Genomic DNA, 13,862 nt, shown 5'->3' on the forward strand with positions numbered 1-13,862 from the left:
TGTTGTGGTGCTCAAGTATTTTATAAATTCTAGATATAAATCCCTTATCTGACATGTCATTACCAAATACTTTTTCCCAGTCTGTGGCTTCCCTTTTTACCCTGTTGGAGAAGTTTTTGGATGTGCATAGGGATTTGTTTCTTTGAAGATTCCATTTATCTACTTTATCTTCTCCTGGTTGCAGGTTATAGATATTTTTTAAAAAGAATGTAATATCCCCTTTCCTTTTCTTGGTGATGAAAATCTCCTTGTTATAAGTTTAGATATATATCTATTTATTCCATAGCTTGCATCATTTCCCTGCTATACCTAACTACCTGTATTTGAGGGTCTTAGTTTTTTGCCCTTTCTCTTTAGTCTCACCACAGATGGTTTTCATATCATAGAATTTCCAGCTGTCATTGTCTTTCCTCCATCCAATTTTTTTTCTGCTCGTATCAGTCTCCTGAACACTCCACTTCTTCATAATTAAGATTCTTACTTTTGTTGACTTCCTTACTCTCAGACTCTTGAGGCCGGCTTCCAAACTATTGCTCCTGGCTCTTGGAAATCATTGGAATGTGCTAAACCAAATCAATGCCTGCTGTCAGTTTTCATCTTACGTGACCTAGAGGGACATTTGACACAGTTGATAACCATAGATTCTATAGTCATGTTTATTTTTAATTTTTGGATTACTTCTTATAAATGATGATTTCATCCTTTTTATATAAAAGTCACATTTGCCATTTTTAAGGTTCCCTTATTATTACATTATTATCTTTAGTTCACAACTTATTCAAAGAGTTAGTTTACGGCAAATAAAAGAATTCCTTTATATACTTCCAGAGCACAAATATGAGTTACAGCAGAGGCACAATGGAGGAGATTGGAGCTAGGCTATGATATATAAATGGCTGGAATAGAAATGAATTTTTCACACATCTATTAAGTATTAAAACTAAGTCGGTTGCCACTGAGTCCCTTCTGACTCATGGTGACCCCTTGTCTGTCAGAATAGAACAGTGCTCTTATGGGATTTTCAGTTGATTTTTTTTGAAAGTTGAAAGTCTGCACTTAGGGACCTTTCCAAGTTATTAAAGGGTAGTGATGTTGGTTTGAAGACTAAGGTGCATCTGGTTCAGACCATAATCTTTCCGATTACCCGCTATGTATCTGAGAGTAGCACAATGAATAAGGATGACAGAAAAAGAATTGATGTCTTTGAGCTGTGGTGTTGGAGAAGAGCACTGAACTTCCCATGGACAGCCAAGAGAATGAACAGATATATCTTGAAGAGGGTGCACCCGACATGCTCTTTGGAGGCAAGAATGATGAGGCTTCGCCTCACATACTTTGGACCTATGGCTAGGAAGTATGCTATTCCTCGTAGAAGGACATGATGCTGGGAAGAGTGGAGGGTTGGTGAAGGAAAGGAAGACCCTCAGCCAAATGGATTGATACAGTGACTGCTGCAGTGAGCTCTTGTGTGTTAGGAAGTGTGAGGATGGTGCAGGATAGAACAGGGTTCAGATCTGTTGTTCGTAGTGTTGCTGTGAGTTATGCTCCAACTCGATGGTATCTAACAATAACAACCATGCAGGGAGTAGCATGTATTTCTGTATATAACATACTCACATAAATGGATAGTTGTTACTACTGGGCCAATTAGCAGCATCTTGATAAACAGTGAAGAGATTGAGATTGTAACAGCTTTCATTTACTTGGCTCCACAATCAACATTCTTGGTACCAACAACCAAGTAATCAAAAGTCTGCTGTCATGAACATCTCCAGAGTACTGAAGAGCAACAGGGTCAGTCTGGAGACTAAGGTGTGCCTGATCTAGACTATGGTCTTCATAATTGTTTGCTATGTGTCAGAAAGTTGGACAATGACTAGGGAAAATAGGAGGATTGATGCTTTTGAGCTGTGGAGCTGAAGAATTGTATTGAATATAAATGGACTGCTAGGAGAACAAAGAATTTCATCCTGAAGAGGGTGAAACCAGGCTGTTCTTTGGAGGTAAGGATTCTGGAGCTTCATGTTGCAAGGAGGGACCAGTCCTTAGAGAGGGACATCATGCCTGGGAGGGTGGAGGGACAGTGCGAAAGAGGAAGACCCTCAATTAGATGGATTGAAGGGTGATGAGTAGGTGTGTCTCAGGATAGAGACAAGAGCTCAGGGCAGGGCAGGGTTCAGTGCTGTTGTTTATAGGGTTGCTAAGAGTTGCAGGTGATTTGATGGCGCATAAGAACAACAACAACAACATGTTGTTAGGTACTATTGATTTAACCATGACTAATAGCAACCTTACAAACAACAGATCTTGCCTTGCCCTGTACTGCACAATCCTCATGCTCTCTGTTGTGCTCAGGGCCATTTGTGGTAGTCACTGTATCAGTCAATCTCATTGAGAGTCTTCCTTGAATTTGTTTTTCAGTTCTTTCAGTTTGAGATAAACCCAGTATGTTCCTTCTTTTTGTTTTTTTAACTTTAGCTCTTTGCTTATTTTATTATAATATTTTGTCTTCTTAAGTTGCCCTTTGAAATCTTCTATTCAACTTTCTTTAGCTTTTTCTTCCCCTTGTTTTGGTTTGGTTTTTTTTTTCATTCCAGCAAAAATTCCAGAGTCTCTTTTCTTTCTCTTCTGTCTTTGCAATGACCTTTTGCTTTATTTACAAATGATGCCCTTCTGTAACTCGTCTGGTTCACATACACATACAGTGTGCCTAGGAAGCAAACATAAAAGAAGGCTGCCCAGTTTAAAAAAAATATGATAAATATATTGATTCGCATAAAAATCCAATATATGTTCAAAATTAAGCAAAACCAAATAAGCCCCACTTCCATCAATTCTTTTCTAACTCACTGCCACCACTATTGCATTCCCAAGGAGGGTAATTTTATCTGACCTTTGGAAACAGTTTTGCATTTATGATCTTGCTCTGTTTTGAGCTCTGGCCTAAGCTGTCTTTAACTTAAGTTGTTATCAGTCTTAATGTCCTTTCCTTACTTTTTCGAAAACTATTTTAAATGTCTACTATGGGCAATTTATTCTATTTAAGGTTAGGGGTATAGTGTGGTGAAATTATCAACAAGACTTTGACCCTAGAGTTTTCTGTCTAAAGAAAACAATTAAGAAAGCAATTGTGGGGTTAAAATAGCTAAGAAACTGTTTTATCCACTATGAGTGGAGGTATAAAGGACATTGTGTGTGCAACAATGAACGAACGGAAATCTAAATTCTCTATAAAGTTTCATTAAAATCTCAATTAAAAGAAAAAAATTAAAAAAAACAAACAAAAGGACATTGTGATGCTCATTCTTATTTTTCCTTTTCAAAGGTTTATTTTTTGTTAAACCATATTTTGGTCATAAATGTTTATTCAAAATCCTGTTTAAGTATCTCATGTAACCTTTTCTCTGTATGTTCCTTCTGCCTCCTGATCCTTATTTCTAGATGCTCTGTAGTCTCATTTCTTTCCGAGTTGATTTACCAGAGGTCCATTTAAAAAAAATTTTATTTTGTACTGGTTTATTTACAGAGTTCATATACATTGTTTTTCACACCTTATCTTTCCTATTTCCTTCACATACACCCCCATAAAATTGTGCAGCTCTATGATTAACGCCCCCCCCCATCCTCACCCCTCTGCTCCCACCATCCCCTACCTTGAATCTTCATACTCATTCTGCAATAATGGTCTTACACAATATTTGTCCTTATGGGACTGAGTTAGTTCACCTAGCGTAATGTTCTCCAGTCCCTCCCAAGTTAGGTAGTAATTTACAAAGTCATTGCTCCTTTGTGCTGCTCGGTATTCCATATGTGAATGTACCATGATTCCTCAGTTCATTTGATTGTGGTTGGACATTTGGGCTATTTCCATGTTTTCACAATGGTGAGTAATGCTGCTATGAACATTGATGTGCCTCAGTTCTCATTCTCTCGAGATATATTCCAAGCAATGGAATAGCTGGGTCATGTGGAATTTCTGTGTCCAGATTTATGTGGAAGTGCCAGACTGCCTTCCAGAGTGGTTGTACAGAGGTTCATTTTTAACATTTACTCTCATATCTCTAACTGTTCTCTAGCTATGCGCTCTTCTCCATTCATCTTTTATTCAAATATTTTGAATCCTGTTTTCTCCAAGAATAATAGTGATTACTTCTTTCAAAAAAAGAAAAGAATTTTTAGATATCTTTTAATCCACTGATGAACATTGTGAATTTTAAATTTATTTTTAGAATTATTTTTGTCTAGTTTTTAAAAATCAGTAAGTCCTTAGCTGTTGAGCTAAACACTTATGATGCAATTGATCTAGGATAAAATATAACAATTTTTGAGACTTATGAAAGGTTGTACATTAGTTGGTTAATTCAGAGAACAAACATGTAGAAAGGACATTTCAGAATAGTATGCATATAGAGAATATAGAGTAGATCAGTTCTCAAGGTGTTTCTTTTAGGTTAGAATGCCTTGAACTTAAAATACCTTTCTGAATCATTAAGAAAAAGTCTGGTTATCCCCTGCTTTTGCAAAGTTTACTCTTACATGTTTTACTTTCATGAAAGATGTACACTAGTACTTGTTTTCATCAACCAAAAAAAATTTTAATCCTTCTCTTATTTTTTTTTTTTTAAATGAAACTTATATTTGGAGAGAGTCGTTAAAGAGCTTGTACATTGAATAGCAGGAGCTAGCTGGCTCTTTCCCCAGAACTACACTCAGCCTCTCACCATCACCATAGCTTTGAACTGTGTAGTGCTATTTCAGATTTTATGTTATTTCATATCAATTGATAGGTTAATTTTTGAGTTAAAAAATACTTTAAGCAATACCATGACTTGGATCTGATAGATGCACTTTAGCCTTTAAACTGATGCTCTTTAATACTCTAATGAGGTCTTTGACAGCAGATTTTGCCCATTTTGATTTCTTAACTGCTGCTACCACGAATGTTAATTGTGGATCCAAGTAGAATGAAATCCTGGACAACTTCAGTCTTTTCTCCATCTTTCACGATGTTGCCAGTTGGTCCAGTGGTGAGGATTTCTGTTTTTTTTGACATTGAGATGTAACTGATATTAAGGGCTATAGGTTTTAATCTTCAGTAGGTGAGTCTTCTTCACTTTCTGCAAGCAAAATTATATTATCTGCATAATGTAGCTTCTTGATGATATTTCTTTCAATCCTATTTAATGGCACATTAATCTTCATGTAGACTAGCTTCTGGAATTATTTGTATAACATACTGATTGACTATGTATAGAGAAGATCCATCTCTGAGGCACACCTTTCCTGATTTCAGACCATGCAGTCTGTTTGAACAGCTGCTTCTTGGTCCTATGCTGGCAGACCTCTCAGCATTTAATGGAAGTTTGGTAAATCTAGGGAAATTATTTTTTGTATATATTTGATGAGCAGTTTGAATTATTATTCTGATCCATTGCAAAGTATTTGGTTAGTCTAGTAGGAGATTATTAAAATTATTATTAAATGAGATGTATTTGGGGTATCTAATTTTGATTAGTGGGTCAGAGAAAGCTTTTCTAAAGAAACATAATTTAACATGAATTAGAAAGAATGTGTGTAAATGGATCAAGCAGCAAGAGATGGGAAGAAGGTTCTAGGCAAAGAAAGTATTATATGCTGTAGCCTTTGCTGGAAAGAAGCATGACTTCCCAAAAATCATTTTAAAAAAATAACCTGAAGATGACTTAATCATGTGCTAAGGCTTTGTAAATAGTGTTAAATATCTTGAGATTTATTTTATATGCCTTGTAGAGAATTTTACCTGTAGGCTTACAGCAGACTCTAAGTTTATATTAAATAAGCTTTTAGTTACTGTCACCCTTTGGATGACTGTTCTTCATTAGTTGCAGAGTAACTATTCTCATTTGTTTCAAGTCTGTGTAGTTATCCTCGATACCATAAAGGCAAATGATGCTTATTTAGAGAAAGTTAGGGGATGAAAGAAAATCTAATCTTTTGGTTATGTTTAAAGGTGTCTGGAGAAGCTAATGAAACTCAGATTGCAGAAGCATTAAAGCGGTATAGTGAGCGGGCATTCTTTGTCCGAGAAGCTCTCTTCCACCTTTTTAGCCTGACTCATGTGATGGAAAAGACAAAGCCAGAAATTTTAAAGGTAAGATTGAGAAGAGGATGGGGCATTTTAAAATTCCCTCCCTGACCGTATAATGTCTTTGTGGAAAAGATTTGGTGAAAATTTGCATTTAGGCTTTGATTTTTAGTGATAATGGGTTTAATAAAGTATTACTTTAATTATTAGCCATAGATGAAGAAGACAGAAAGTAGTTGCATGATATTATTGAAGTTTTATAGTAATTTCTTTCAGCAATATAAATTTAAATGTCTTTTAGTACATACTTAATTACCTTTTAACCAGAGATAAATCTAATATTTTCTTACTGTGGTAAAAAAAATGGAAATATGTGACTGAAGTCACAACACTGCATTAGATATTAACTCTGTATTGCTTCTCTTATTCTCTCATTTTAGAAGCATAATCTTATAATTTTATAAGGCACTTTCTCTGTTACTTAGGAATCTAGGTGTTTATGTATCTGGTCGATGTTATTCTGCAATTAAGAATTTACCCAAGACAGCTTTTGAAAAACACAAATGGATTTTTCATGTTCTTGATTTCTGAGAGCAGTGTTTGTCAAATTTGGTCTTTTTACCACCAAGAATCTATAATAATTGCTTATTTTTAAAACCTATTTGTAGACCCCACTTTAAGAAATGTAGATTCAGTAGGACTGAAGGTGATGCAAGAGTCTGCATTTTATTAAGCCCCCAAGGTAATTCTTTCATACACTCATAAATTCATACACTTTGAAAACCATTGATTATGTTGAGTATGAGACTCTGTTCTGTTTGGTACTTTATTTTGTGGGCATAACTTGGCAAAACCAAGTGTTTTGAAGAAATGAGGTTTTCTCTCCTATTTTGTGAAATTTGTAATTAAAGCCATGTAAAATTATGTAATAATACATTGAGGGCTACAATTGATCAGTGTCTTAAATTCTGAGAATGGTTACTTCAGTAAGAATCAGCATCATTTCAGTCCCTGGAATGTTATTTCCAACACATTTAACTTTGTATGCACACCAAAAGATGACTGATACTTGATATGCCAGTGTATTGTATGTTTTTGTTTTATTTTGTTTACAATTAACCTGAGCAACTAAGGACGAGATTTCTAGTCTTTGTTAGGATTTCACATTGAGATACTTACTTATTTATGCGTTAAGCAAATATTTGATAAGCATCAACTCTTTGGAATACCTTGCTTTAGGTCTTTTAGATAAGTGAGTGAACAAATGGACAACATTGCTTGCTTTTAGTAAACTTAAATTTGCATTAAGACATAATTAACTACATAAAAGTAGCATTGTATAAGCTTACGAGTTATAAAGACAATAAAAAGCCAAGGTAAGCCAAATCTGAAATATGAGGATCAGGAGGAGAATGCAATATTAAATTGATCAAAGTAGGTTTTACTTAGAGGTTGAAGTATGAACAATAGCGAGACAATCAGTCATGTGGATATTTGGAGGAGTGATCCACACAAAGACAGTTTTTAGAGCAGTACTTTCCAATAGACCTTTCTGTGATTAGGGGAATAGTCTGTATCTCTGCCGTCTCATACTGTAAGCACTAGCCACATAATTTCTGTTGAACATGTGAAATGTGGCTAGTGGAGCCAGGGAATAAAATATTTAATTTCAGACTTAAAAAGCCATGTAGGACTAATGGCTACTGTATTGAATAGTGAAAATATAGCAAAGGCTTGAAGGCAGGAGCAGGAGGAAAGACAACCACTATGACTGGTGTGCCAAGAGCAGAGTGACAATAGATAAGATCAAAGTAATACTGAGAAATTATATGAAGCTCCTAAACTATCTGGTGGTGTTGTTCGTAAAGAGTTGCTCTGCTAACCCAAAGGCATTTCAAACTCTGGCAGTTCAAATCCACGAGCAGCTCCTCAGGAGAAAGAAGGATCGTTTCCTACCATGAGATTTACAGCTTCCAAAAACCTGCTGGAAGATCAGCTATGAGTCAGTTCCAGCTCAACGGCAATGAAAAAGTATAAGCCATTGGGAGAGTTTTGAGCAGAGAAGCAATGAGACTTGGTTATTTCCATTGATCTTCCTGTCTATTGCTTTGAAAATATATTAGAGACAAGATGGAAGTAGATTTTTAGCAGAGCAGATAAGAGCTGATGGTGCCACTAATCAAAGTGGTATATAGATATTAGATATATTTTGAAGGAAGAGATAATATCCCCAGAAGGATTGGATGTTTAAAGCAAAAGTAATTAGGAATGCCCTAAAATTTTTAACTATGCGAGGGAAGAGCAGTGATTTCACTAGCTGAGTTGTGTAAAGCAAAGAAAGAACAAATTTTGGGGAAATACACAGAGTTCAGCTTTGAACAAGGTGAATTTGATATGTCTGTCAAATCACCACAAAGAAATGTCACATATGTAGCTGGGTAAATAATTTAAACATTTGAGAGATTAGAGCTGAACTGCTGAATTTAAAAGCCATCCATAGGCAGATGAACTATAGCACTGGAGTTGAGCGCTGGAACATTCCTAGCATTAGCAATCAGGGAAAGAAGAAAAAATTGCAAAGGAGTTTCCAGTGAGGCAGATGAAATACCAAATGACTTAGTATTGTCATGACAACTACAAATAGTGACCCTGTGAACAGCAGATCAAAACCTTGCCCTGTCCTGTGCCATCTTCACAGTCTTTGCCTGCTTGCGCCTATGGTTATAGTAACTTTGTCAATCCACTTTGTTAAAAGTCTTCCTTTCTTTAGGTAACCCTCCACCTTTCCCAGCATGATGGGGGTTTTTTCCCCTTCCAGTGACTGCCCTCTCCTGACAACATGCCCAAAGTATGTGAGGCAAAATTTTGCCATTTCTGTCTCTAAGGAGCACCTTGGCTGCACTTCCTCTAAGACAGATCTGTTTGTTCTTTTGATAGTCCGTTCAGTACTCCTTTCCAACTGGGAACTCAAAAGAGAATTGATTCTTCTTCTGTCATCCCTGTTTATTGTCCAACTTTCAGATGCATAGTAAGCAATTGAAAATATCATGGCTTAAATCAGGCACACCTTAGTCTTTTTTATTTATTTTATTTTATTTTATTATTTTTGTGTGAGTGTACCATCAAATCAGATCTGACTGGTACAGGAGGAGATTGTCCCTCCTTCCTCGGCAGAGAATCTGGTGGATTTGAACCGTGCGCCTCAGGGATTGTAGTTGCAGTTCTTTGCCACTAGGCCACCAGAGCTCCCCTACACCTTAGTCTTTAAACTGACAACCTTGCTTGTTAGTACTTTAAAAAGGTCCATAACAGCAGATTTCAACTCATTATGCCCAGATATGACAGACTAGAACTGCCCCATAACTCTTTTCTCCTACAGAACCAGTGGTTCAAACCATTACATAATGAGGGTCAGATGAAGAAATTAATTTAGGAGGAGGGAATGAGCAACAGCTGTATCAAGTGCTGTTGATAGATTAGACAAGTAGGATAAGGACTTTGGATTTAGCAAAATGGAAGTAATTTGTGACCTTTTGGTACTGAATGTGAGAGCTGTTTGGAATAGGTTCAAGGAAGAATGAAGGGAGAAAAATGGAAAAGTATAGGCAGTAATTTTAAGGAGTTTTGCACAGTGGAAAGTAGAGAGTTAGATGTCTGAAGAAGTAAACTCATAGAATGATGTTTTGTTTAATGTTTTTGGGATTTTTTGCAATAGAAGAAACAGTAGTTTGTTTGATATATGGATGTGAATGATCCAATAGGAAATAGAGAATTGATAAGGAATAAGAGGGAAGTACAATTGATGTGATATGCCTGAGTGGATGGAAGACTTTAAAATGCTAAAGAGCAAGGATGTTGTTTTAAAGACTACGACCCAAGCCTGACCCAAGCAATGGTATTTTTAATTGCTTCCTATGCATATGAAATTGGATATTTAATAAGGAATACTGAGGAATTCATGACTTTGAATTGTGGTGTTGGCAAAGAGTACTGAATATCCCTTGGATTTCCAAAAGAATGAACGGATCTCTTTTCAGTGCACTGCCAGAGTGTTCCTTAGAAACAAGGATGATGACACTTGGTCTCACATACTTTAGGCATGTTATCAGAAGAGGTCTCTAAGTCCCTGGAAATGGACATCCTACTTGGAAAAGCAGGTGATCAATGAAAGAGAGGCAGACCCTCAACAAAGTGGAACAATGACTACAGCAATAAATTTAAGCACAGCTCAGATAGTGGAGATGGAGCAAGATTGTGTAGTGTTTCATTCTCTCTTACATAGGGTCATTATCACTCGGAAATGACTTCACATCTAACAACTAATGACAAGCAAGAAAGTATCTATGAGGGGCTGTATAGATATCTAACACACTAGATAGCTAGACATCTAACACACTAGACTTACCTAGTGGGTTAATAAAGAAGTTGGTTTCAGAAAGGAACCTTCATAGTTAATTTATAAAAGGGAGGAGAATGGATTGTGTAGATGTGGATGCTGAAGAACGGTAAATGTGGTGACAGTCTAAAGTTATTTTCCAATTTCTTTAGTTTTCTCAATGTGATTAAAAACAAAGTCTTCAACTGTGAGTGAGAAATAAGAATTTGATGAGAATTTGAAAAGAGAAGGCAAATTGAGAAATGGTTGTCTAAAATAGGAGAGAGTGGATAAATGTCATTATCCTAATGACTTTAGCAGTATTCCTGAGAAACTGACAGTGGGATTTGAGAGAGAAAATTGCCAGTGATTTACTTAGCACCTGCCAAATAACAGGTTCTATATTCTGTCTTCCAGAAATTAAGATGAGTTGTTTGTATAGAAATGATATGGACGTGAGTAACTTTATACCTTCATTGACCAAATTATAGACAGTTGCAATGAAGTGAATATTGTGATAAAACAAGTCACAAAAGATTTTTTTGTTTCCTAGTGAATATATCTACACAAATGTAATCCATTAAGTATGCAGTAGCATTTTGAAAAAAGCATAAAATACTATGAGAAGTACTACAGTGTGACAGTGACACAAAGACATGAAGTGGCACTTGCTGTTGGAAAATGGTTCTGATAGACTTACTGGACACAAAATTCAACAATCTTCAATTTATAAAAATCATCTCTGTAAAGGGTAATAATAAAGGAAAGCACAGTAAAATGAAATGAGCCTGTATTTGTGAGTAAGTGCTATGTCTAGACCTCTTGTGCATGTGGATGTGAAAGACACTTAAGATGTCTTTGAAATTTAGAATAACAGGGTAATGTTGCTATGTAAGGAGGATGGATTTATAATGTGAATTACGCAGGTGAATGTGAATTACGAGAGCTCTTGATTTTCCAGCTTGTGGTTACTGGGATGAGAAACCACCCGATGAATTTGCCGGTGCAACTAGCTGCAAGCGCCTGTGTGTTTAACTTAACGAAGCAGGATCTTGCTGCAGGGATGCCTGTAAGACTCCTAGCAGATGTGACCCATTTACTACTCAAAGCCATGGAACATTTTCCCAATCACCAGCAGGTAAGCATAAGGGGATGCTCACTGAAGTAGTCCTGTAGGTCTCCTTCTAACCATGAACTACCTCCACCCTTGCATCCTGTTTCAGTTCAGTAGACCAGAGATGGAAGTTCAGATGCCTTTGGAGATTGTAAAGTAATACATTTTTGGTATGCAGGTATTGGAAAGCAGAGAAGTGGAAACTAAAGAGTGTGTTTCTTTTTTGTTTGTTTGTTTTGATTAAAAAGGACATTTCATTTTCCTCCCAAATAAAGTAAACATGAAGATTTCAAAGAGTTTATTGTCTTGATAAAATAAGATGAAGCTTAGAACTGGATCACTTGGCCCTTTCACTTTTTATCTCCCCCCCAGTTCAGAGTGCTTGCATCTTTTGATAGCCAACATTCTTTTAGATCTGCAGTTTGGCTCAACACATTTCAGTCTTAACACAATCCTCTTCGTAGTTTTTGCCTTTTTCTGAGAAATTGGATTGGTCTCCCTAGCATAGCCACACTGCTTCCTAACATAACACCACTTTCCCTGGGCATACAGAGTTGCCCTTCTTGTTCTATGTTACTTTGTGGGGTTGGTGCTTGCCACACTTCATGCAAAATGTCCAGCAAGTTTTGACCATCCACTCAAAAAGGAAGAGTGCATAGCTTGACTACTTTTGTTATGTGCATTCGAGTCACTTGCAACTCATAGCAGCCCTGTGTACAACAGCCCTCAACCCTGTTCTATCTTGAGCCAACTTCATTGTCTCTGACACACCTACCCCCAATACTCTAGTCACTGAGTCGATCCATTTCATCCAGGGTCTTCCTCTCTTGCCCTGTTCCTCCACCATTCCAAGTATGATGTTCCTCTCCAAGGACTGGTCCCTCCTGGCCATATCCCCAAAGTATGTCATACAGAGCTTCAGAATCCTTGCCTCCAAGGAGAAGCTGGTTTTACCCTCTCTAGGATGAACCTGTTTGTTCTCTTAGCAGTCCATGATACATTCAGTACTCTTCTCCAGCACCACAGCTCAAAGGCATTGATTCTTCTTCTATCATCCTTAGTCATTGTTCAGCTCTCTGATGCATAGCAAATAATTGTGAAGACCATGGCCTGGATCAGCCACAACTTAGTCTCCAGACTGACATCATTGCTCTTCAGTACTCTGGAGAGATCCCTGACAGCAGATTTTCACAATGCAATTAGTAGTTTGATTTCCCGGCTACTGGTACCAAGAGTGCCAATTTTGTAGCCAAGCAAGCTGAAAGTATTAACAATCTCAGTCTATCATGATACTGCCATTTGGCCCAGTGGTTAGAATATTTGTTTTCTTGATGTTAAGCTTCAGTCCATATTGAAAGCTGCAGTCCTTGAACTTCTGCAGCAAATGTCTCAGGTCCTCCTCAGTTGCAGTAAGCAAGATTGTGTCATCTACATAACAAAGATTGTTAATAAGTCTTCCTCCCTTCCTGATACCACAGTCTTTCTCATAAAGCCCAGCCTCCTGAATGATCTATACTGCATATAGATTGAAAAGGTGTGGACATAGGATGCATCCCTGGCATACAGCTTTCCTGATTTTGAACCATGCAATGTTTCCTTGCTCTGTTCTGATGACTTCCTCCTGGTCCAAGTATAGTATGCTTCTCGCATAACCACAATCAAGTGTTCTGAGATTCTCATTCTTCCCAGAGCTAGCCAGTATTTAAATCCAAATACTGGTGGAAAATGTGCAAGTCATATATATTTTATTAGGATCTTGAGGTTGTGTTTATCTCAATAAAAAGGCAAAGAGCATCTGCTCTAGACGAGGCATTTTCAAATTATGAGTACAGAGTTGAGCAATATTTTTCATTTCTAGAAGTATGGTGGACTACCTCTGTCCTGTCCATGATGCTCTGGTGTCATAGTTGGTAAGGAGTTATACTGCTGACCCAAAAATTACACCTTTCTGACTGTTCGAATCTACTAGTGTCTCCATAGAAGAAAGATGGACAATTTCCTTCTGCACAGTTTGTGGCCTCTGAAAACCCACTGTAGGGTCATCAAGCCAACTTGATGGCTGTGATAGTCATTTTCATTATGTAACAGTAAAAACGCTCACTGTATTTTTTTTTAAAATTTTTTAAAAGTTTAGTGGCTACCCCAAAAGTTCTATAAGAGACACAAACGCAGGTTATACACATGGACTTCACCTGATGGTATGCATAGGAATCAGATCGAGTACATCTGTGGAAGGAACCGCTGGAGAAGCTCAATATCAGCTGTGAAAACTAGGCCGGGGGCTGATTGTGGAACAGACCACCAATTAC

General features: G+C 37.1%; 1 protein-coding gene across 2 annotated transcripts in view; it reads left to right on the forward strand.

Annotated features, from left to right (window-relative positions):
• Window positions 1-13,862, forward strand: part of ZYG11B (zyg-11 family member B, cell cycle regulator) — a 139,963-nt gene that overhangs the window by 66,400 nt on the left and 59,701 nt on the right. For both annotated transcript variants that reach the window (XM_006879687.1, XM_006879688.1), the window contains exons 4-5: window positions 5,990-6,130; window positions 11,401-11,577. In XM_006879687.1, coding sequence (XP_006879749.1) covers window positions 5,990-6,130; window positions 11,401-11,577 — 318 coding nt within the window. The remainder of the gene's footprint in view (window positions 1-5,989; window positions 6,131-11,400; window positions 11,578-13,862) is intronic.

This window comes from Elephantulus edwardii, unplaced genomic scaffold, assembly GCF_000299155.1.
Source record: "Elephantulus edwardii isolate Elephantulus edwardi_28Jun2011 unplaced genomic scaffold, EleEdw1.0 scaffold00005, whole genome shotgun sequence".
In the NCBI taxonomy this organism is placed as follows: domain Eukaryota; kingdom Metazoa; phylum Chordata; class Mammalia; order Macroscelidea; family Macroscelididae; genus Elephantulus; species Elephantulus edwardii.